The sequence below is a fragment of the Neodiprion virginianus genome, chromosome 5, assembly GCF_021901495.1.
Source record: "Neodiprion virginianus isolate iyNeoVirg1 chromosome 5, iyNeoVirg1.1, whole genome shotgun sequence".
Classification (NCBI taxonomy): domain Eukaryota; kingdom Metazoa; phylum Arthropoda; class Insecta; order Hymenoptera; family Diprionidae; genus Neodiprion; species Neodiprion virginianus.
The window spans coordinates 847,359-871,574 of NC_060881.1; the positions used below are offsets into that span (position 1 = coordinate 847,359).

The window sequence follows — 24,216 nt, forward strand, 5'->3', positions numbered from 1 at the left end:
CTCGCGATAATTCTGCAGTACCGATTAGGCAAAGAGCTGAAAAAAATATCTCTAGATTTTTTTCTCCGTCCTCTGTTTTTGTTTTTTCGTTTTTTTTTTCAATAACCTCGATTGACCAGCTGGCACGAGTTTCAAATTTCCCCGTATGAGTCAAAGCTCGAAGCGTGCGGTGATTGCGAGTGATTCCGATCCGTGGTTAATCATAGGTAGATATTACCACTTTCGGTACTCCAAAGTCAATAAACGATAAAAAGGGAAAAAAAGGATGTTTAGTTCTAGATTGAGAGCGCTCGTTTCGCGTGCTGAGCGATATCACCACGCGTTTGTAACTTGTTGATATGATTTTCTATCTTTGCTTTGTTGTCAAACGCGGGTTACCATATGTATGCACCGTATGTACTAATTATCAGTCTTTGGTTGCTGACGTAAAACACACACCTCCTGACATTTGGGGATCCGAGCAAGAAACCCTCGTTCCAAACGGTTATTAATTAAAATATAATACACACGTATCTGAATAATCTTACGAAATTTTAAACGCTGCTGCATGTTGCTACCCGTTCTCGATTGGACGCAGTCGGCTTTTCACACTCATTCAAAGCAGAGTTTCACGTGACAGATAACCAGCATGCTGAGTCTCAGACCGATAAGCCTTGAATTCTTGTTACGAAGTTTAAAAATTTCAGGAGCAAAGAGCACTGTTAAATCTTGCGAATGATTTAATTAAACGTGGAACTCACTGAGCGTCGCTTTTACTGCGTTGTTGCGATTAGAACAGTGTATAACCTCAATGTTGAAGCAAATACAAGATTCCGTTGATTCCGTTGATCACCGACGCGTTACTACGGTCACAAAGCCCTAGATTAAGTGTTTGTCCGTACTCGTACACAAGGCAGGCCGATGGGTTTCGGAAACAGATCAAGAACAGTGCAAAACAAACGACAAAACTCTGACAGCCACGACCTTGAAAAGACTAATGTAGATGTTGGTCTCGTTTGTGAGATGGTAACTGTACATTTTCTGTCAGATTGATGTTTGTAACGTTATTTTAAGGATGTATCTTTGGAAAAACTCGTTATTTTGCAACTTGGGAGGATTACCTGAAATGTAAAAAAAACCGTTAACAGAGCAAGAACAAACTCAGATTTTGTAAATTCAATTTCTTGCGTTATTCTAAAGGTGCAAGATAGTAATAAGTTCAGCCTCGTTATTTTCTTGATCTGTTTTGGAGCCAGATTATCAAATGCATGACAACCGATTACAGAGACATTAGTTTTACGCAAGGTGAGTTATCCCTATAAATTTAATTTAATTTCGCTTTATTTCAGGTGATTATTTTTATTTCTTTTATTCATCATATCTTCCCATCGCCATCATGGCTGCAGCAGCGCGATATACCTCGGAAATGTACAACGATATACAGAAGCTGACCGACGTGAAAAGCGGAGTGAAGAACGAGTCACCTGTATTTTATGCCCTCGACGGCTTGAGCCAAAGCGAAAGAGACCGATTTATGAACTATCGAACTGTCAGACCACCGAAAAATATCGATGTAAGTATGCAACTTACTTCCCTATGGATTATTGTTTGAAACCGGGACACGACGATTACACGAGTAAAACTTTCACTTGTCATTTGAAGCTGTAAAATTTATGAACTTTTAAAAAACCCTGGTTGCAAAATTGACCAATTCGTCTTCCCAATTTTGAAGAGAATACACATCTGCTACTAGAGAGTGATTAATTTGATACTTTGTTGATAATAATAATATGTTTCACATCAGCTTCTCGAGGGAGATGACTCTGGTGTTACTAGTCATAACCCAACAGCAATGAATAACTTTCCAAGTGAGCACTCGTTGTCTTCAAAAATTAAAGAGGTAAGTTAAACAGTTCCATTGCTCTATCAATTTTCATCTACAACTATTTACCAGTACTTTCGTAACTCGTGATTTAAAAACTTATCGATCCTGGCAGACTTGGTAATTTTTAGGATGTAATAATTTTTTTCTAAGTTGTCTAGACGTTTTGAGAAATCTTTCAAAATTGCATTCGACCTTTCACTTTTATGCGACAAGCGCTAGCTGTAAATTTATGCTTGCATTGAATTGAATTTCAACCAAATATTTGGTAAAAAACAATTTTTATAAAATTGCTACAGGCCAATGGAATGGACCATTCAAACTATGCCATTGAGCGGCACTTTCAAAGATCAATATCAGCGTCTCCAGAGGTAAACGAAGAATCTACGTATACGGCGTCAAGTGTAAACGAAAGTAGCTTTTGTACAGAAAATGTTTTACCTGATAACCAGAAGACTAATGATTGTACCAGCACAAAAACAATTGACTTGAAAAAATGTAGATACTCTAAGAATGCGGCTATAATGGGTCTGCTCCGTAACAATATAATACCCATCGAAGCTTTGATTTCGGACAAGGAAAGTGATGACCATTTCTACCCTGAGACAATTAGTCCAAAAATAGAGCCCTCGACTAGTAGCAGTAATAAGGAGGAAGCAATTGGAGGTGAAACTGGTAAAAGTGACTCCAAAGACTTGAATGAGGAGACAAAAAAGAATCCAAATTACCCACAACTTGTGCCACACCCTGAAGATCCAGACGTTTACGCCCATCCTGTCCAAGCGCACGGTATACTTGAGGATTCTGAAATTGATTATAAGCTACCACGCAAGGGTACAAAAAATACCACGACTCCGAGGCAACAGTTGATAAGAGATACTCTGGACGATTCAAATTTTGAATTCAAGTCAAAGAATCGAGCAACAGCACCGAAAGCAACGTCTAACTTTAGTTTTCCATCTATGCTTGGCCGCATCACTGACTCTTCGCTCGATAACAGTCGAGTTAGTTCAGCTCAAGGCGATACTTTTAATCCGTTTGTCATCGACAATAGCGGTACGTTTTCAATGAACGATAACGAATTTCCTAGTCTAGGAAAATAAAACTATTCCGGCCACCCCCCATTCGTAACTCTACAAATTAGGGAAGTATAACGTGGTTACTTGTTTCTGGACAAGTTTTTCCATTTTTGTTAAGCCAGTGTTTAAGTATTTCGTGCCATAAAACATTCAGACGTGTTGTGAAAAACTAATCAACACGTGGTGTTGAATACACTGTTATATAGAGTTCGAAATTTGCTACTTAAGATTGATAATGTTACTATCATTATTATTGTTATCACCATCGTCATCATCGTCGTCATCGTCATCGTCATCGTCATTAAATACCACATACCCGATAGCGTAAGTTGAGTGTAAGTGGGGTTCTCCTACTTTGTCACAACTACATCTCCGTTCTAGTTTGAATGAGGAAATGAATTGTTTTAAAAAACTAAGCTTAATTGATTTCAACCTAATTTATACTATAACAAAAATTTATCTTTGTACTTATGAAGATCCCTATTACTATTCCAATGACAATAACGAAACTACGTGTTAAAGCTTCAATGATGTAAGGTTTTATAAATTTATTATCCATTAACTGTGATAATTGTTATCTAGTTTTACGCTTCCATGTGAACAAAACACCGCAAGTAATAATTTAGAGTTTACGGTGCAATAATGATCACGTAACATTGAAGCTCTATGAATTGTATTTCCAACATACAAGACAACAAGGCGTCACAGTGATCTAAATAATTAGAGATATATTTCTTCGCAGAAGCTAACCGTTTGTTATTTCCCGTCCGCAAGTTTGTCTTTTTTCACTTGTCATTTTGGAGAGCTATTTTCCACCATTCAAAGTTATTTCTGAGGCATTTGATTGATATTGCTTAGTCACAGGTGGTAAAATTTTCTATGAGATACGATTCAACCATTCGATTTTTTGCAATAAAAGTTTCTGTAATTTGTCATTGAAATTAACAGATAACATGTGACTTTTATTGTAACTTTTTGTATCTCTGGTAGTTGTCAGAAAATAGATAATTTATAGAATTTGGTATTCGATATACTACTTTCATTGCGTATTTGATAGGCATATCGACTACGATTTTTGGAATTTAGAGAGTTTGAAAACAATCGTTGTAAATGATTTTTGATGCAAACTTGCGAAATATAAGTTCTAAATAAATAAAAGAATAAAATGCGGAAAAAGATATTATATATAATCTATGAAGAGTATCATGTTTAGTAAGCGGACGCTATTAAATTTTCAAAAATGAATAAACATCTGTTTGTTACTTTGTTAAGATTGTTTGAGAATTGTATTTTCGAAAATTTAATTTCAAGGTCTAAAAACGCTTGAATAATATTACAAGTAAACGATTATCTAATAACGTGATAATGAGTTTTCCCAAGCAATCAAGAATTTATTCATACTTTATGTGTTTTACACTTATCCTCGGGTCTTTTTTAATAATCGAGATTCTACTGTATTTCGAAATCATTCGAACGAGTATTCCATAGTATAAAATATAATGCGATTTCAGTTTTACGTAATTCTTCGTGTCTACTGGATATATTTCGATCAAGAAATAAGCGTACAGTAGTACGAGTTACTGTTTCACCGTTCTAGTGTTTCGTTATCAACAAATGATTGTACTATTGATATATTTTTTCAAGTTCACGAGCTACCGCATAATTGTCGCAATTCCGTCTACATGTATTGTATTTCTATCAATTTCTCACAGTAGTCCTGTCACCAATATATTATAATTAAAATTTCATGAACTACATTGTTTTAACGCATATCTTTTTCGGACAATGTTGTAAAATAAGTGTTCAGGGTGAATGTAAAGGAGATACCTCCAAGTAGGAATGTTGAATCATACGTAGTATAGACGAAAGAGTAACTATAGATACATATAATATATTTATGTTACATATTTTATATTCGCGATGTAAGAAGTAATAGACTGTAAGTGAAAATGGGTAAACTCGTCAGTGCCTGGCCTCCATATATTCTCTGCGTTACGTCTACACGAGACTTATCTACTTATGTATCATAAATATTATAATATCCTAACGGAAATCCGCTCTGTTTCTATTTTCAAATTTCTCAACATTAAAAAACCTATTTTTAATATCTCAAACATCGAGAACGTTTATAACTTTAAACTTCGAATGGTGCGTACAAATAAAATTGAATATTCGTTTCAAATAATCACCCACGTCTCTTTCCCTAATTAATCCGTGACATTGCACAAAAAGCGACAGAGTAATTTCACGACAAAATTTTTTAGGATGTACTTTCGGCCCGTTCAGAAAACTCGTCTTCCTAATTTGTACCTAATTTACAAGCCCATCGTCAGACGCGTAGCGCGTGCAGAAGATTCATTTAACTGAGTGACTCAACGGAGTCAACGATTAATGGAGCTGCAACGTTTGATTCCAGTGTTTTATACTACACTGTAATTACCGCGTTTCAAATTGACGAGAAAATTTTTCCACTGCCAGCGGATAAACGTACGTTTCCTTTCATTTGGCTAAACGATAATCGCGCAATGCCAGACGAGTACTGATCGAAAATATTGCTGCAGCTAGAATGTGCAAATTGGTACATCATTGATACTAATCAATGAGATCTCGAGTTCAAGTCACGAACAAGTAAATAATTATATATGCATACAAGTTCATCCCAGCCGACACAAGCAGGCGATATTTTTCGAACGTGTTTTGACGTTACTCGTTTCTCTGTCCAACACAGTGCGGTTTACTTATAATACACTCCTCTACGATCGTATGTATAATCACTTGCCCAATAAGCCTTCAAATTCCAACTCTGGCTGGTCGCGCGTCTCTTCCTTTGGTATATTTTTCCGTTCGAAGTGCACAAGCGGTATTCGTAAGAAGCTGATCCGTTGCTCCGAACCCGATAATTTCATGGTGCATAGATGTCCCAGACACCGTTTGTGCAAACGAAAAACCAGCACAAGATTCTAGATTATTACCAAGCTTGGGAATACTCGGACTTCACTGTCGTAGCCAGTACGAATATTTTATAAAAATATTATTGTTGGATAAAGTGCTGTGGAACTTTTCACCGAACACAATGGAGGATGTTACGGAAATGTCTGAGACGGTGAGTCGACTTTCAAAACTATTATACGATTTTCCTACAGCGCATTAAACTGCTCGGATTCGATCGCATTGATTGGGCTTCGAAAATACATGCGTCTGTCATAGAATTTATTTAACCAATAAATTTGTCGTAAAAAATTTTTTAAAACTATATTATCACAAACAGTTCTGATTTGGGAACGATCTTTTTCTTGCATCAATTTGCCAACAATCCATTAAATCTGTTTACAATACTCGAATTTAATATACGTAGAGCCAATTGCATGACTTCTGTATTATAATTGTGTGTGATGCAAGCCAAACGAATGAAAATTAATGGTTTTAGAATATCGATATTTTATTTTATCAAATGAAAACGGTTTCGCGAATATTTCTTATAAGAAAATACTTTGGTTTGTGATTAGAAACTTTATACTTTTCTTAATTAACTACGAGCAGCGCGCAAAGTTATAACAAAATTACATTCCGGATTCTCGAATCCTGAACAGAAACGAACTTTTTGTTACGAATAATGATATTATGTAAATGATGACCATACACCTTATTACACGTTTAAAATACATATACACACGACGAAGTGACAACAAATTCTCCATCTTTCAGCGTGCATCGCCAAATCAGCCGTTTGGAAATTGCACCGACGTAAAGTCCGGCAATAAAAAAACTGACATAAATTATGGGATCGACGACGTACCCCCGTGGTATCTCTGCATTTTCATGGCTCTACAGGTGTGTGGTATGACAATTAGGAAAACTAGTCGACTGCCAAATAGTCGTTCTGACAGAAAAATGAAAAATGAACAAAAAAAAAAAAGGAAAAAATATTCATGCCGTATTATGTAATATAATCCAGAACATCGAAAATTAAACAACAAAGAGTAATTGAAAAGTAGACAAGTTTGCTTAATTTTTCAATGATTTCAATGTGAAATGAGGCACATGACGAAAAAAAAATCACAACGTTTATTACTTTCGATGATTTTCGATGGACAAAAATTGAACACTAGTGGTAAAAAAAAAAATAAGTAAATAAAAATACGACTTCTAAGGCGAGTTTAGTAAAAATTAACGCCCCCGGGTGGGCTCGAACCACCAACCTTTCGGTTAACAGCCGAACGCGCTAGCCAATTGCGCCACGGAGGCCGTTGGAAGTTACAGCGTTAAATGCATATAACAGTTAATGAATACTTGTAAAATGTGCAGAGCGAACAAGTTTGTGAAAATACTTTATGCACCTCTTATCGCAGCACTACTTGACGATGATAGGAGCGATAGTATCGATACCGTTTATTCTGACTCCGGCGCTTTGCATGGCCGAAGATGATCCGGCGAGAGGGTCGATCATTTCAACCATGATATTCGTTACCGGAATCGCAACGCTGTTGCAAACGAGTTTCGGATGCAGGTCCGGGACGATTGATCAAATAATGCACAATATTCGGTACACGCAAATATATTTATTTTCAAATACTTAATCGCAGATTACCGATCGTACAAGGGGGAACGATATCATTCCTGGTTCCCACTCTGGCAATATTAAGTTTGCCCGAATGGAAATGCCCGGCACAAAACGTGCTCGACGGCATGTCTAAACCGGAGAGAACGGAACTATGGCAAGTCAGGATGAGGGAATTGTCTGGAGCTATTGCCGTATCCGCATTGTTTCAAGTTGTGGTCGGTTATGGAGGTATATGTAAACAGGAATTACTCGTAACGACGAGAAAAAGTCACCTCCGTGCGTTCTTGTAAAGGCGCAAATTTTTTCAGCATACACGCTTATCGCTCGTTACGTGCTACAAATGATCCATGTGTAGAGGAGAGATCGTGTGAAAAACTCGCTGGAAATAATTTGTTCAAGGTTGTTATTGAATATTGAAGTCATTCTTCGGACTTTATGGATCACAAATCGATGTTTTGCTCTACCTCGTGTCTCTGATCAGCTATCGTGTCACGTACTTATTCGCGGAGATTTACTGTACCGTGAATACTAGGGTGTGCTAAAAACAAATGTTTTTTTTTTTCGAACCCGCAACAAAAAAAAAGAAATATCGAGATAGAATTTTCCTAACTCTAACCGATTAAGAGATACTCGAGATGGTTTAATGTTTGTAAGCGAATATCTCTGTATCGTTTAGAGTTGGGAAGATTCTATCTCCGTACTTTTTTATAGAGCGCGAAATTTCGTATAAGAAACCGTATTTAGATAGTTTATTACTCAAGCCGTTTACGAGAGAAAAAAAAAAGTAAAAAAAATATTCCGATTTTTTGTACGTGTTATTTGAATGGAAAATGGAAGAAATAAATTAGACACCTCTAGATATTCTATTTCAGATCCTCTAACGAAATTTTGATACGCGTTTGAACGAATACCCTTTTCGCCGGAAATGGATGAGAGATGGGAAAACACTTTTTGTAATTACAGGAATCATCGGATCGATGCTCAAGTATGTTACTCCTTTAACAATCGTCCCTACGGTATCTCTGGTCGGATTGTCGTTATTTGAAAACGCTGCAACGGCAGCATCTCAGCACTGGGGCATCGCCACCGGGTAATATAAACTTAATTGTCATACCGCCGTATCGGCGACTTGTCCTGAACGAGGACTCACCATCGTTTAACAATGATCAGAGCGTGAATAAATTTCATCATTTCTTTTCCAGAACAATCTTAATGATGACCGTATATTCCCAACTCCTAGGGAATTTACAAGTGCCTATGATAGTTTGGCGGAAAACTGGTGGTTTCCAAATCGTTTGGTGCTACTTGTTCAAACTTTTTCCGGTGAGAAGGATTTGAGCTAAAAGAACCTTCGCCATTTTTACCGTAGTCGATTTTTTCGTGAGCCAGACTTACGTCGCTTTCAGGTTCTATTGACCATATCCATAATGTGGGCTGTATGTGGAATTTTAACAGCCACCGACACATTTCCGCCCGGGCATCCGGCGCGCACAGATGTGAAAATAAAAATTCTCCAAGATTCGTCCTGGTTTAGGATTCCTTATCCCGGACAATGGGGTCTACCCACAGTGAGTCTGGCGGGGGTCCTAGGAATGTTGGCGGGTGTATTGGCCTGTACAGTTGAGTCGATCAGTTACTATCCAACGACTTCTAGAATGTGTGGTGAGCAGATTGACAGCTACAATAAAAAGACCAAGGGTTAAATACGTGCCCCACTTTTTATTCTAGCATTGCATTCGTACTTTGCTTGAATGAGATTGTTTTCTTTTTTGTCATGGAAATTTCGGTTTGGATGATAAACGGAACGTTATCGACAAGAGTATCATTTATTCATAAAATTATTAACAATATGCACAACCTTGTCCGTCTTCCACTTATTGGAAAGGTGCGAAACGCGTAGCATTGCGAACAAAATAAATGTTGACCAATCAATTACGCAGTTAGGAACTCTCCATGTTGCTCGTACTCGTTCAATAATGCTTTTGATTTACTTCGTTTCGTTTCAGGAGCACCACCGCCTCCGCTCCACGCGATAAATCGAGGTATCGGTACCGAGGGTCTTGGTACCGTATTAGCCGGGCTCTGGGGCAGTGGGAACGGCACAAATACATTTGGTGAAAACGTTGGCGCCATAGGTAGGACATCGAGCGATGTTTCTACAATCAAAAGTGGATCAGAAGTAATTTAAAACGTTATTGTACTTTGGAAGTATATTTGCCTTTTACCTCTTATCAAATTCTAGGTGTAACTAAGGTGGGTAGTCGAAGAGTGATTCAGTGGGCGGCTGTGATCATGATTATACAGGGTGTTGTGGGTAAATTTGGAGCCGTATTTGTAATCATACCTGAACCAGTAGTCGGTGGAATTTTCTGTGTAATGTTCGGTATGATAGCTGCGTTTGGTAAGTGATTGTTTAACGAGTAAAACACGAAGCACGTCATATTTCAATATCAGAAACAAATAGTCTTATCAGAAAGTTATTACGTCACTCATGGGCCTGAGATTCCTCGGTAATATATTTTTTTAAATATCATTTATGTACAGGACTGTCAGCTCTGCAGTATATTAATCTTAATTCGGCAAGAAATTTATACATACTTGGGTTTTCAATGTTCTTTCCATTGGTAAGTGCGTATGAACTTTGTACGCAAAGCCGACAAAAAACAATACAATCGACTTGAGGTAATTACTCGATGATTGCTGAATAATCGACAGGTTCTCTCGCGATGGATGTCGCATCATTCCGATGCAATAAAAACTGGCAGTGACATTTTTGACAGTGTCATTACCGTTTTACTAAGCACGACAATTTTAGTCGGCGGTGGGTTAGGCTGTCTCTTGGACAATATTATACCAGGTGGGTAATAATTTTAAGACACATTACCCTTGAATTTGTAAATAATCTGAATATTACTGAACGCTACATGCAATCCATTCATTTTCACATATTGCTCGGACAGGATATGTTTGAGATACAAAATTGTACCTCTATAGTTGTAATAATGCTTTGTTGACTCTTTATTTAATGTCAACTTCTCTCTTCTAAAGGTACATCGGAAGAAAGAGGATTAGAAGCGTGGGCAAAAGAAATGGCATTGACCGATGAAACCCCAGAAGATGATGAGACCGGGCGTACTACGTACGTACCAAATACTTTTGACTTCCCAATTGGTATGGACACTTTGCGAAGGTAACGTTTTCAATGAATTTTACGCAAAATTTCATACCGCTTCAAAATAATAATATATGAAATCGAAGTTGACCAGAACAATTTTTTTGCTTACGATTTGTGATTTCAATCACTGTTTTTAGGTGGAAATGGACATCTTACTTACCTTTCTCCCCAACTTACAAGCCAAATCAACGTTGGTGGTATTGTAAAAAAGAATGATAGTACAAAATTTGAGTGATAAGGAGTAGCCTGTTATTAGTCCACGTGGTGAAATGACGATGGTGATTTTCTCTGTAGTTTTTTTTTTACTCAACCGGATGTACGATATTAGAAACTTACATGCAAGATTTAACGTGCTGTCAAAGTTTGCACAAGCTTACGCAGCAGTTCTTTTTGCTCGGTATCTAAATACGGCCATAACTCGCCTTCCAGTTCCAACAATGCTTGATAATCCTGAGACTGGCAGGCCAGTACTAAAGACTGTAACAACAGCATTTCATCTTCACTCATCCCGGGACCTTTAATAAATGGACGAAAAAAAAAGCAGTACTTCATCAGTATTGATGCTATACAGCATTTTCTAAGTGTATAAAATGTAAAATCGTACTTAATAATAAAAGGTGATACCTGCATTGCTGCTCTCTTCGACCCAGGCATATTTTTCCAACAGTTGAGCCAATGACGGAGCTAGTCTTTGCGGTGTCGGTTGTAATATGAGGAGCAGCAGGACTCTGCTCACTTCGCATCTATATTTTAATCAAGTATGAGCGTCAGAAGGAAGTTTCTTCCTCTTCTCTACAATTACTTCATTCCAAAGTATACTTCAAAATTCTAATAAATGTCACAAGCAACCGTTTAACAACAGTTTTATAACAAGGTTAAAGTTGGTAACTTTATTGTGACGGGTAAAACTTCACCATTTCACTATTTCAAGATTTCAAAACATGAGTATATCTTGTTTTGTTACGGTCTACTGATTTTAAACTATTCCATGTTCACAAAATAACAATTTTTTCGTAACACGAATCGTTACGATAATGTTATTAACTTCAACATGATGTTTTATAAGAATACAGACCTGTGTAATATGTCACAGTTATTTCCAGTGGCTGTATTTCCTCCTCCGACATTAGCTTCCACTAATTCTGCCAATTCGCTAAGCACGCTTAAAGCTGTTACGTAATCACCTGAAATGTTAAAAATTAGAATTTCATTATAATAATTATTAATAATTTATAGTGCACAAGTTTGAAGTATACCCTGCTTAATATGAGTTGACGCAAGCATTCCAAGAGACTGCGGTGTCGCATGTATGCTTATCGCTCTACGAAGTTGCTGAGAACCAGCAGGACTTGAACCCAAAGCAGTAGCCAATTCCAGTGCCAAGCCAGCGGCCGCCATACTAGATCCTGGCTGATTTTGAGTGCGAGCCAAAGAATGGCCGAAACAACTCACAGCTGCCTAAAATATTTATCAATGGTGAATGTAAAATAAAATAATACTTGGAAAACTTGTTTGACAAAAAATCAAATTCCTGTCCTACGTAAGCTGAATTGGTTTTACTTCATACGCGATCTTATTGTTACCTGCACATTCTCTTGACCCGGAGCAGGGCATCCGATCATTACGTTCTTTTTCTCCGCTGTTAGAAACTGTCTGCCGGCTCTAGCCAGCAAACTGGCCTCTGTGCTAGCATTGCCCAATGTTCCTTGACATCGAGCTGCCGCGAGCCAGCAAAGACCGGCATACTGCCAGAGTTCCTTCTGTTCGCACTGCGTCGCTAACGCACCTGGTATAAGAATAATTGATTAATTCTTTTGTTGTTTCTGTCTTCGTTATTTGAGGCGGAAAATAAAATTGAATGACTTTCTAGCTGCCATCTCATGAGAAAGGAAATAATCAAAATAACGTTATATCTTTAAGAAAAGATTATTCTTCGCAGTTAAACGCTTTAAATGTTGACGAGGTGTGTCGAAAAATCATTGGATACTTACTAAACTGATCGCAGGCTTCAGAGACATTTGGTTTTCTCAAAAATCGTCTGAAACACAAATATTTAGATGAAAACATGTTACACTAACCAAATACGATAACTCTTACTTTTTCAATTTATTTGAAATCGCGTGATACTGGACCAAGAATTCGTCGCATCCGGTGGATCTGTTGAAATCGTAATTATCACCCTCGGACATCGCGATTATTTTACCAATGTTAAATTCTCTGCCTTTATCGTTGAGCCAGCTTCTAACGCGATCGGTGGACCTGTCAGAAAATATCTTAACCTCAAAATTTGACAACTAAGTCGTGTCACCAATAAGGATTGAACATGATTCTACCCGACGTACTCTGTAAACTGGGACAAAAATGGCGGATGTTTTTGAAACTGCGCATCCGCTTCTTGATATCTCTGGAATAGATAAGAGAGATGAAGTAAATTGATATGCACCGCTTTGCTTTCATGTCTCGCTGTCGTTATCTTACTCTAATGATTTCGTAATCTTCATCGGAGACGTCGTCAATTTCTTCAGAGTACTCGATCTCCGCCATCGTCTTGATAATACTGAATTCACTTATAGTGCAGTCGGTAGGAAACTGATGACGAAACAAACTGGCCAATGTGGCATGTTCTTACGTTTTACTATCCTTTAACTTTTTACGGTCCGTTAAATTTGTTCTTTATCAACTGCAATGAAACGGAAGTAGTAAACTATGATTGCGGCTAAGGTCTGAATATGGTTTGGTTAATTATTTTAAATTATGTCACCTTTTGCTTCCTCGTTTTTAACAGAATCCACATAAATGTATTCGATTTTGATAAAGATGTATCGCTTTATCGCTAATGTCATTAAAAACAATTTATCATTAGTCACGTTATTTTGCATAAAGTATACATTATTCATTCAAGTATGTCATTATCATATTTCTTTAGCATTTCACATGTTTCAAAGACAGCTGTTTATGTAATGGCTGGTTTAACGAGCAAACAGCTTAGCTGGAAGATCCGTCTTGTAGGGGAAATTTTCCTGGGTTCCAACCCTTTGAACACTTTGCGACGCGACGTAACACGCTCTCTTCACTTTCTCTGCCAGCGACAAATTGTCATGGTACGCAGCAAAATAGGCAAAAGATCCTAAGAAAGCATCACCGGCACCCTGCGACCAAATATGTGTAATTATTACTGCTCGAATGTTTTTTTTTTCATTGCCCCGATCTCTCTGTTTACAAACTTACAGTTGTATCAACAGCTTTAACTTGTTCAGTTGGAACGTGGACTATATTTCTGTTGCTTTGGCTGGCAAAAACTGCTCCCAACACTCCAAGCGTTAGAATAACTGTATTACATCCTCGAGATAGAAGCTCGTTCACGGCCGTTTGTGCTTCAGGTATTCCAGTAACGGAAATACCTGTCATTATTTCAGCCTGTAATATCATACTTAATTCATTTTCGTCATCAAATGAGATTTCGAAGAGAAAATACTTTTTCAACGCGAAACTATATACGGACCTCCGTCTCATTCACACAAAAAATATCGCACAATTTCAGCAAATCAGGATCAGGATTTTGTATCGCTGGTGCTCCGTTCAAAATCGATAGACCTGGAATGAGAAATCAGTCAGGGATTATCGGGTAATCGCAACGTGTAAATATAAAATGCAAGATTTTTTTTTTTTAGAAATTACGCACCATGACCCTTGAAGATTTTCAGTGCCTGCAACGTTGGTAATGGTGGCTGTATTTCGAATTGACACAGCAAGACTTTGGCGCTTCTTATCAAATCTGCTGCATCGTTGATATTATCGGGTGTTAAAAGTCTGTTTGCTCCAGGTACGAAAATAATAGTGTTTTCGCCTGATTAAATATTGAAACGGTACAGAAACATTATTTTCATCACGATATGCAGTCAATTACCGTTATCATAAATCAATTGATACCTCACCGCTGTCTGTTACAGTGATTTGAGACGCGTCACTGGATACCCCTTCTTGTATATAAATTTTTGAAATGTCAACATTTTCGTGCTTCAATTGCTCCAAATATTTCTGTCCAAAGCTATCATCACCTAACTGAGATATAAAATAATCACTCAAATATAGTGGTCGGCTGTTTATCGATTCTAGATTAGCAATAAAGATTAAACTTTTATCCGATGAAATGTGATTCAAACTTATTAAGACTCACCGATGCAACAAAGCCAGTCGAAGCACCTAATCTTGCTGCGGAAATACATTGGTTTGCTCCTTTTCCCCCGTGACACGTTAATAATTTTTTACCACATATCGTCTCACCTCCTTTAGGAAATCGCGAAACGTAACTATGAACATACAAGTAGACAAAATTATTCTCAATAGTAAATACTGAAGTGTAAAAATCACATATTAACCTAAATATAACACAAGCGGGCACGGGAAATAAATTGAACTAGTGTTGTGTAAACGTTTTATAAAAAGCCACAGGTGGCAAGTCAATGCTTGAGTAAAATAAGATGAATTTCACAGGTATTGGCAATCCTGTGAAAAGATTCAAAAACTCCTAAATTGCAATGAAAGACCTCCTTCTGTATCTTACTGAAGATAGTAAAATTACAGACTGTGCTATTTGTTGATGGAGTATACAAGATGAGCAAAATTCTCTAATCCTCACCACATAAAATCAATCACGTATCCACCAACGACGACAATGTCCGGCATGTTGACGGAGCTTTGGAAAGTAAGCTACTGAATTTGAGATTCCGAATGAGAAGTAATTGTAATTTCGTTCTTGCAGGTCACTCCATGGTCTGGTGGCTGGTTGGTTTCTAGAGTCAGCCTACATGCACACTTGTGGATGTACCGGAGAGTATTGAGGATGTATAATTGTGAAACTGCTTGATATAATTCTACTATCTTATTTCACTAGCATTTTTATCTAGACAAGCAGTGCCCTCATAGGATTTATTATCTCAATAAAAATTTTAATCACCTAACAAACACTATGTTGACCCACAACAGTAACTAATTATCACAATACGATCAGTCAAGTATGTTATTCATGGTGGTAAAAACAAAAATCAATCAGTTTTCTTGAAATCAGAATGAAGGAGTGTTGCAGGCCGCTCCTTCATTCCTCAATTTGAAACTGCAACCTTGGGACTACGACGCTTCGCTATGTGCTCCGATGACTGAATATCAGAAATCACCTAGAAATTTCCAGTACTAGCGCATCGCGTGTACTGAGAATTATTTACTTCTGCAAAGAGTCTTTGAGCTCGTAATATATCACTCAAAAAACAGGTTTTGTTTGCTTAAATCCAAAAGATTAAAATCTTCGTGGCGTCGGTACTTTACTGTTGCGCAGAGAAATTGATCTTGCTAAAAATATCAGCGACGAAATTATCTTTAAATGTATATTCGTTATGTGTGTGAGCCTGATATGCTTTTCATATCTCGGTGACAATTAAGGTAAGGTGTGTCAATTCAATGGAATGATGTAGATTATACACGCGTTGTTACCTTAGTTTTTACAGTCGAATAAACATTTACTATCTGTGAATTGCAGTGAAAAAAAGTGATAAGAATTTTTTACGATAGCTGTTTGTCGACTGAATCCTACAATTTATGCCCTAATGCAATGATGAATTAGTGATTTGCCGGAATTCTAACTTTTAGAATCCATGTACATGGAGAGTGATAATTAAGGATTTATTTGTAATAAGTAGAAAAAGCACGAATTTATAATATTAAAATATGGATTTTATGGATAGTTCCAATGTTTTACACAGTGCAGAGGTCACTAGATTATCGAGAGAATAAATCTGCTGGAAGATCTTGTTTGTATGGAAAACTCGATTGAGTACCAATCCTCAAAACAGATTGAGACGCGACGAAACACGCTCTCTTCGCTATCTGATCTATGGACAAACCAGCATGGTATGCAGCGAAATAAGCGAATGATCCTAGAAAAGCGTCACCAGCTCCCTAAAACCAAAATTATAGTATCATTATTATTAGACACAATTATATCTCTGCGTGAGATTCTGAGACACACAATTTCTCTGAAAATTGTGACCAGATCTTTGGAAACACACTCACAGTAGTGTCGATAGCTTTGACTTTCTCCGTCGGAATGTGGATTACATTTGGATTACTTTGAGAGGCATAAACTGCTCCTAGGGCGCCGAGTGTTAACAGAACCGCGTTACACTCTTTTTGTAAAAGTTTGTTCACAGCAATTTGTGACTCGTATAATCCAGTTACTGGAACACCGGTCATAATCTCAGCCTGTAATTTCACATGCTGCTTATTCCAAGTATGCTGTCGGATATGAAGAGATTTCGGCAGCACGAATTGGTACAACGATATTCAAGATATACCGACATACCTCTGTTTCATTCACACAAAAAATGTCACAGGATTTTAACAACTCTGGATCTGGATTTGGCATAGCTGGAGCACCGTTCAAAATAGATAGACCTGAAACAGTAAACATATATCGAGATTGTCAAACAAATGAAAGGAAGTGCAAATGACATTTTTTAGACTACGCACCACGGCCTTTGAATAGTTTCAAAGCTTGCAGCGTAGGTGCTGTCGGTACTTCAAATTGGCATAGCAAAACCTTGGCGTTTTTGATCAGTTCCTCGGCATCGTCGACATCTTCAGGACTTAGAAGTGTGTTCGCTCCAGGGACAATGATTATGGTATTTTCGCCTATTTGAATTTTCAAACTTCCTTACTCTTTATGATCTGTATTCTTGACTTTATGTCATCTGAATATTTCTCTTCAAACACTATTCATATCTATGTAATCATCAAGCAAATGCTCCACGTACCGCTATCAGCTACAGTAATTTGCGCAATGCCGCTGTGTATGCCTTCGCGCAGATGCACCTTCGATACATTTATATTCTCTAGCTTTAGTTTCTCAAAGTATTCCTTTCCCAAGCTATCGGCACCTAGCTAAAGCCGTCGCCGCTTTAGTAAAATTCTCGAAAGTTACCAACTAGGCCGTAATAGAGTCAATTTTTATTTTATTCATATGTACAACAAACGTATGCAACGATCTTTTCTCACCGATGCGATTAAGGCTGTCGAAGCACCTAGTCTTGCGGCAGCAACGCACTGGTTTGCTCCCTTTCCACCGTTACTAGTGACAAACTTTTCGCCACACATCGTCTCTCCGACTTTTGGAAAGCGTGAGGCATAGCTGTTAAATAATATAATTATAATCGTTTTGAACAATGAATCAGAAGGTAAATAATATATGTGTTAACCTCACTGCGCATTGATCAAATTGTAAAATAATTCTGTTGAATTCAATCAACTTCGAGCCTTGTAAGGAACATCAAAGGCTGCACAAGTAATATTCTGCGACTACATTTATGGTTTCAATTAGCTGATTATACGTGTTTCAAATTGTATTTTTATAATATTTATGGTTATATTGATTTGTGGAAAAATACACAAAGATTCAATAATTGAGTCATATACATATATATCATTCATAGTGTACCTATACTTACCATGAAAAGTCAACCATACACGAACCGACAACAACAACATCACCCATCTTGCTACAACTAATCGGCGAATTTGAACAATAGACGTGTACAATAACACACCGGCAAAGAGGTAGATATAGCTTGAATCAAGCCAAGACTGTATGGCCTGGTGCTTATGTAACTTATCGATATGCTATCGTCTTTTTATAACACGTATTATCTTATGATTAAAAATATACGAAAAAACTGGGCAAATTATTCTCAGCGAAACAGATTTATTCCAATAAGACCGATTACCGATCGATTATCATTAATTCTTGATATATACAACACTTCTGATATGATCCTTAAATTTGATAACAACTTATGACTTAAACGAAAAGTTTTAAAAAAAAATTTCGACAGCCAATTTTCATTCGCTGCGTTTAAATGTCTGTTCACCGCTTAATTGAGCGATGTGTTCTCCGCTAATAGGGGATTTCGCACCTGCTTTGACCCCACCATTAATACCTTTTGTATTAATGTTTCCTTCTAGGCCTGCCGTTGCTGCTATGTCAGGAGTTAAAGCAGCACGAGCTGACAACCCTCCACCCAAACCAGCCGGCCCTACGTTTCCTTCAAATCCTGCAGACGCCGTTGAGCCCCACGGGGTCGAAACTTTGGCTTTCAATCCCCCCAGGACTGATTTTGGTTTACTTTCGGCAAGGACGTCGATACCAGCCGAGAAACCAAGGAAATTGAAATCTATGCCCTTTTCACTGATATCGATAAATTTTTTCTGTAAACATCACAAAACTATGTGAAAAAAAGAGAATCGCGAACAACGATGAATTGCAATTTTTCGTAGATGCTACAAGATTGTTATACACTATATGTTTGTTTTTTATACACTTGACCCCTGCAAACTCATACTTTTAATGTATGGCAATAAGATTGAATACAAAACACTTACGCCGCCACTTAAAACGTTGATAAGAGTATCCTCCTGATGGCTCTAAAAAAATGATCAAATGTTAATAATTCTACTCAAGTTTACGGCAGGCTATCAATAATCCATTACAAAAGTAAGATGTCATCATCTACTTGCCTTGTTATTACTTGGTTCCATGTTGTATTTGTGACTTGAAATGTCGAGTGGGCTACTACAGCTGACAGACTGAGAACGAATTGACTTGATCCCGGACATACTCATTATACGAAAAGTTGAAAACAACACGTAAAAGTAATTTCCATATCGATCATTACATCACAGATACAACGAACACTGAAATATGCAGATACCTACAAAATCTGACCACAAGGCATTGATGTTCCTTTACATATACATATACCGTACAATCCAAAGTCCGCTTGGATGATGCTTTTTACGATATAAACATAATATATATGTATATATAGTGTGTAAGTGAAAGAAAAAACTCTGCTGCCTCTGAGACTGTCAGTTGGGAGATCAAACAATTTGATATCATTGCTATTAAAGACAGTATTCACCATGTAGACCTTGCGTGTTTAAAATTATATGGCGGGGGAGATGAAAGGAGAATACTAGTTATCTTTTCTTCATCAAGGCATCGCCGATTACTGATTTTCGCACATACTTATTATTCAATAGTACACACATGCCTGAACAACGCCAAACGATTCGTCGATCGAAGAATCACCGACGATTGACGTTCATTGGGAAAAAATATTTATTTTATATAAAAAGTGGTACAAAAATAATATTATTCGTCGCAATAATTGCGAAGAAGATTGACGTTACAGTCAATGATAATTGCTAATTTTATTTTGCTAGCTTAGAAGATTGAAGAAAATTTGAAGAGGAAATTTAAAATTTTAACATCAAGTCTCGTTTCTCGTAATTTTCCAGAAAACACACTAAGAGAATACTGACCAAAGGACAATTGACGATTACGATAGGAAGAGTGAGACAGGTTTGGAAACTCAGTCAGCCATCATATATGAAAAAAAAATCAATATCACAACCTCGAGGTACAATGTAAATGAAAACTGTGCATAGATTTAAATATAAACAGCTTATCTTTCAAGTTTTTAGCTTCGAAAGTACACCTGTTATGTAATGATAACGAAGTACTCGAACAGTACCATTGTTTGACGAATTTTTTCCCGACAATATGAGCAACATCTAGTCGTAAAAGAGAATGAATTTCTCTGGATTGAGACCATCAACACATTTTCAGCAATAAAATGGTCTCACATTTTTTGGCAAGTTCTCTACTTACGTAGTACGTTTTAACGTTTTTGCGGTGTTAAATCGGAGAACAATCTCACCTTTGTCAGGTAAGTGAGATAATTTATTGCATCTAAGCAATATTAGATTCTGAAACGCCACTGATACTTGGTAAAGAACTGTCGCTCCAGTCAGAATGAGGATAATGCCGCGGGGGACTTGGAATATTAACAGGTATGCGGCTTTGTTGTCTGATGTCTTTGAAGATATTTTGGAACTGCTCCTTTATGCTAATATCTATTGGATTTCCCGAAGAATATTCCTTATTTTGTGTGGGAATATCTCTAGCTACAGATTTATTCCTAGAATGATCTTTATTAGATCGATGTTTCCTAGTTTTTTCTAATGGAGACTTTCTTGGTTTGAACAAACTTCGAATGCCATTTTGATCCCTTTTTTCAAAATTTTTTCCATCCGTTTCATCGGTTGTTGTAGGCTTCTCTACTTCCGCTATCCCAGCAACAATATCGGACAAATCATTACTCTTATCACAACTTGCTTCACCCTCATCTCCGATTCCTACATAGACACAAAAAAAAAGCATGTTGTACTATTTTCTTCGTTACTATTTCAATGTCATATTATTATAATCAACATGCTGACCTGCATTGCTGTGGCGTTTTGATTCCTCGCCTTTATAAATAGGTAACGACATTGTACGCGAAGTTTCACCAGTTTCACCACCAGGCAAACTGATAAATTCCAGTTGTGTTTTTACGTCTTTCACCGTTCGCTTCCTCTCCGAATCCCCAGCCATTTCTCCATGAAATGACGAATTTTTAACTTGACTCGTTACAGCCTTTTGATCACCAAAATTATGAGTGTTCGGTTCGACAGTTGACAACGAAATATCCGACAGACCATGCCAGGGTTGAATAGTGTTGGAATGCTCGGAAGAAGTTGGCGTAGGAGACGAACAAGCCTTTCCTGCATGGAGCATCGAGCTGTGACGATCCGGGGAGTCTTCTCTGTTTTTGTACGTCTCGCGCAACTCAGTCAGTTGTTCAGTTATCAGGATTTGAAGTTCTCTGAATGATTACGAGCAAATACAAAAACTATTTACTACCTGAACAAATGATTCGGTATATACAGGGATTGCAATTTTTAATATATCTACTAACTTAACGGCTGTGCGGTGTTGGGCTAGTTGCGAATCTTTATAGGCTGATAGAACTAATAATTTTTCTTTCTCCAATCTAAGGTACTGTCCTTCCATAAATCGCTGCTGTGCAAGCTCAATTTGGTCGTTCAGTTCAGTTCTGAGATCTGCAATAACTTTCTGCAGCGTTTCTATTCTTTTGGTATCATCTTTCAACTCACTAATTATTTTTTGGGCCGACGAAGCCATTGTTGTTGCCTCATCTAGTTTCGTTTGAACTCTTTTCAAGTCTGATTCCAACACTGTCTCTCGATGTCGGGCATCCTCCAAAAGTGAAGTCTGCTTTTGAACTTGTCTGCAAAAAGAAAAAAGGAATGAAACTCAAATTAAATAAGAATAGTAAATATGTGGAAGACTTAATGATATGAACGTACTGTTGCAGAGAATCTCTCTGCTCGCGCAAGCTTTCGCAAGTTGCATTCAATTTCTGGCTTGTTGACTCCAGTTTTGCCGTACTTGCTTCCAATTGTACTCTGAGTGCTATGGCGTCAACGTCCTGAAAATCATTTTAATTCTTATTTAGAAGTTTGAACAAATAGAGTTGCTTATAACAGAGTAGCTGAGTATCTATCTTAAAAAATTTATGCAAATTAGCTTTTGATGGTATACATAAAAACTGCGGATAATACAACGACTCTGTGACGTGTAAAATAAATAATTTAGCTCACCGCAGGCGTCGGTTTTCCAGGCTCTGTTGGTATCCGCAATAGAGCTTGTTCCATTTCAGAAAGAATTTTGCTCGATCTCTCATCTCTAACAAGTCCTTCGAGCTCCTTCATCAAGAATCCCAAAGTACGAACAGGATTGAATACCCCAAATCTGTCGTTAGAGCAATCAAAGATTCCTCCGCATTGAACTGCTCTATCAACCACGACAATGGATTCCATACTACTCGCGATTGAGGTTGACGAAGGCATTGTCGAAGCAGGAATATGCGTTTTCATATGATCGGAAGACTTTTTGGACGGTGGATCTTGCTTCGTGGGAATTTCGTCAAGATGTTTACTGGCGACCTGCTTCAGGATAACAAGTTAAAAATAATGTTTGTTTTTGGGTTTTTCACCGAAGCAACGCTCAGTTAAGATACAAAGTGTTAGTGATTTAATACAAATTTTCTTACACCTAGCTCGTATCTTTGCGACCTGTGAACTTCCAGCAATTTTCTGGCCTCCTTGGAGTCCGTTGTACTCTGTCTGGTTGACTTGGAAGTATGAGTCCTAGCTGCATACTGTTGCAGACTTTGCTGGAGATTCTGCTTCACGGCAATGCGATTTTGATCTCCTAATATTCGTCCCCAATTGTGATGATGTTCCCCGTTACCACTTGCCTTTTTCTTTTCCTCAATTGCTTTGTGGTTTGTTGGGCTACCGCTGACCATTGTGGAAGTACGCTTGCGACCCTTTGTTTTAACGGTTACTTGCACCGTCGTACTGCAATTATCAAAAACCAAGACGTCACCCGGAGGTGCTGTATTCGAAAGCTGAAAGAATGTTATAAAGACGTTATAACATAGATTACTGTTTCTACATTCTGCATAAATGACCCACTGAACAAATGGACTACAAATAGTCAATCGTAAAAAATTTTTTCACTTTATTTAATGTCTAGAAAAAAGAAACATAGAAGATAACAAACCTGTTTGCTGACTGGTAGAACCACTTGTTTATCACCTTCTGAAGATTCTCTCTTACTTTTCAGAGCGATGGCTTTTCTTTCTGTGTTCACTTTACTGCTCATATTGCTGTAGGGATAAATTTTCTGTTTAATTGTTCATTTTCCTTCCCTTGTATGAATGAAAAATTATGCATCTTAGTTTTGTGTAGCGAAATTAACGCATGTTCTCATGCGATGGTGATTGTAAATTAGTATCAACACGTACCATTGTGAGAAGACAAGATTGCGACATTTTCGAAAGAAATCCAAGTACACGATGGGTGAAAAATTTTCAATTTATGAGAAACTTTTGTCGAAAGTTCTAAATGGGGTTGAAACTTGACGGTATAAATTGGAAAAATCGCGACTTGAAGTAGCAGTGATCTGAATCAATGATTTTCATCGATTTCAACTATATTTCTTACATACAGACGCGGATAAAAAACTGGAAATCGCTATGCCATTTGAAGTAATTCATGCAATGGCAATATCAGAGAGAATTTGACATTTTTAATTTTCAAATGTTGGATCTTGGATGGTGTGTTGTTTATATACTGAATCAAAACGTTATCGAGAAAGATTGTCAGTTTTTCAAATATATATCCGGTTCCGAGGTAAAAAAAATTTTGTCTGTCAACAAGTGCAACGTAATAATGTTTTTCATTATGCATCAGACTAATAAATACATTACACATACGTTGGTTACATCGCTCGGAGGATTATTTACCTATATTTACAGTAAATTTTGAAAAAACCCCATCAAGTATAAAAATATTATACTTATTGATATCGTAAACGAACATTAAGTAGGCAATAGGAATGTTAAACATCCATTCGATGACACGAAAAAATTAGGTTAGACTTCCGTAATTAATTTTCGAGCATCGCTTAGGTTATGTTAGGTTGATCGCGGTTAGGTTAGATTCTCGGCTTGTTCCAAATTCGTCTGCTAGCTACAACTATGCGGAACAATAGCGAACAGTCATAACCACGGCCAGCTAT

General features: G+C 37.4%; 6 protein-coding genes and 1 non-coding gene across 25 annotated transcripts in view; 2 read left to right on the forward strand and 5 right to left on the reverse strand.

Annotated features, from left to right (window-relative positions):
- LOC124306437 (ketimine reductase mu-crystallin) overlaps positions 1-5,837 on the reverse strand; it is a 36,212-nt gene extending 30,375 nt beyond the window's left edge. Inside the window, exon 1 of one of the 3 annotated variants that reach the window (XM_046767152.1) lies at positions 5,720-5,837. The gene's annotated coding sequence lies outside the window, so the exon portion shown is untranslated. Of the gene's footprint in view, positions 1-527; positions 665-740; positions 876-5,719 lie in introns of those variants that run through there. The other 2 variants (XM_046767150.1, XM_046767151.1) reach the window with 2 other exon arrangements.
- Positions 128-4,993, forward strand: LOC124306433 (uncharacterized). 5 transcript variants are annotated; one of them, XM_046767143.1, is made up of 4 exons: positions 128-206; positions 1,329-1,552; positions 1,784-1,879; positions 2,161-4,993. In XM_046767143.1, the coding sequence occupies exons 1-4, from the start codon at positions 146-148 to the stop codon at positions 2,962-2,964; spliced, it is 1,185 nt and encodes a 394-aa protein (XP_046623099.1). In that variant the 5' UTR covers positions 128-145; the 3' UTR covers positions 2,965-4,993. The 5 variants fall into 5 exon arrangements, with proteins under 5 accessions (XP_046623099.1, XP_046623098.1, XP_046623101.1 ...); XM_046767142.1 differs by lacking the exon at positions 128-206 and adding an exon at positions 324-483; XM_046767145.1 differs by lacking the exon at positions 128-206 and adding an exon at positions 873-1,005.
- A 74-nt stretch (positions 5,838-5,911) lies between the features above and the next one.
- On the forward strand, positions 5,912-11,468 carry LOC124306429 (solute carrier family 23 member 2). 5 transcript variants are annotated; one of them, XM_046767134.1, is made up of 13 exons: positions 5,918-6,043; positions 6,646-6,771; positions 7,290-7,447; positions 7,524-7,729; positions 8,465-8,591; positions 8,704-8,824; positions 8,908-9,163; positions 9,508-9,636; positions 9,744-9,902; positions 10,046-10,125; positions 10,217-10,358; positions 10,550-10,640; positions 11,344-11,468. In XM_046767134.1, exons 1-13 carry the CDS (start codon positions 6,014-6,016, stop codon positions 11,345-11,347), a joined length of 1,629 nt encoding a protein of 542 aa, XP_046623090.1. In that variant the 5' UTR covers positions 5,918-6,013; the 3' UTR covers positions 11,348-11,468. The 5 variants fall into 5 exon arrangements, with proteins under 5 accessions (XP_046623091.1, XP_046623090.1, XP_046623088.1 ...); XM_046767132.1 differs by lacking the exon at positions 11,344-11,468 and adding an exon at positions 10,814-11,201 and having other exon boundaries at positions 10,550-10,691; XM_046767133.1 differs by lacking the exon at positions 11,344-11,468 and adding an exon at positions 10,814-11,201.
- Positions 7,112-7,185, reverse strand: Trnan-guu (transfer RNA asparagine (anticodon GUU)). Its single transcript has one exon. It is a non-coding gene; the product is annotated as a tRNA-Asn (tRNA).
- On the reverse strand, positions 7,783-13,289 carry LOC124306435 (40-kDa huntingtin-associated protein-like). 5 transcript variants are annotated; one of them, XR_006908620.1, is made up of 12 exons: positions 13,155-13,289; positions 13,019-13,080; positions 12,774-12,935; positions 12,668-12,714; positions 12,260-12,462; positions 11,933-12,134; positions 11,752-11,860; positions 11,301-11,419; positions 11,013-11,191; positions 9,360-9,657; positions 8,897-9,179; positions 7,783-7,880 (listed from the first exon to the last, which is right to left on the reverse strand). XR_006908620.1 is itself a non-coding variant. In XM_046767147.1 (10 exons), the coding sequence occupies exons 1-9, from the start codon at positions 13,218-13,220 to the stop codon at positions 11,022-11,024; spliced, it is 1,140 nt and encodes a 379-aa protein (XP_046623103.1). In that variant the 5' UTR covers positions 13,221-13,289; the 3' UTR covers positions 9,282-9,657; positions 11,013-11,021. The 5 variants fall into 5 exon arrangements, 1 of the variants encoding a protein (XP_046623103.1); XR_006908619.1 differs by having other exon boundaries at positions 8,463-9,179; XR_006908618.1 differs by having other exon boundaries at positions 7,783-9,179.
- LOC124304704 (ribokinase-like) lies at positions 13,290-19,150 on the reverse strand. The gene is made up of 14 exons (XM_046763254.1): positions 19,104-19,150; positions 18,173-18,929; positions 17,724-17,856; positions 17,483-17,609; positions 17,199-17,360; positions 17,032-17,123; positions 16,743-16,931; positions 16,453-16,628; positions 14,854-14,986; positions 14,612-14,738; positions 14,359-14,523; positions 14,179-14,270; positions 13,905-14,093; positions 13,290-13,825 (listed from the first exon to the last, which is right to left on the reverse strand). Exons 2-14 carry the CDS (start codon positions 18,217-18,219, stop codon positions 13,646-13,648), a joined length of 1,812 nt encoding a protein of 603 aa, XP_046619210.1. The 5' UTR covers positions 18,220-18,929; positions 19,104-19,150; the 3' UTR covers positions 13,290-13,645.
- Positions 19,151-19,720: 570 nt separating this feature from the next.
- On the reverse strand, positions 19,721-24,184 carry LOC124306424 (uncharacterized). Of its 5 annotated transcripts, none has more exons than XM_046767123.1 (8): positions 24,016-24,184; positions 23,197-23,302; positions 22,682-23,041; positions 22,230-22,574; positions 21,936-22,057; positions 21,524-21,856; positions 21,006-21,430; positions 19,721-20,921 (listed from the first exon to the last, which is right to left on the reverse strand). In XM_046767123.1, the coding sequence occupies exons 1-8, from the start codon at positions 24,042-24,044 to the stop codon at positions 20,476-20,478; spliced, it is 2,166 nt and encodes a 721-aa protein (XP_046623079.1). In that variant the 5' UTR covers positions 24,045-24,184; the 3' UTR covers positions 19,721-20,475. The 5 variants fall into 5 exon arrangements, with proteins under 5 accessions (XP_046623079.1, XP_046623078.1, XP_046623080.1 ...); XM_046767122.1 differs by having other exon boundaries at positions 22,230-22,577; XM_046767124.1 differs by having other exon boundaries at positions 22,230-22,577; positions 23,942-24,082.
- Between the last annotated feature and the right edge of the window lie 32 nt (positions 24,185-24,216).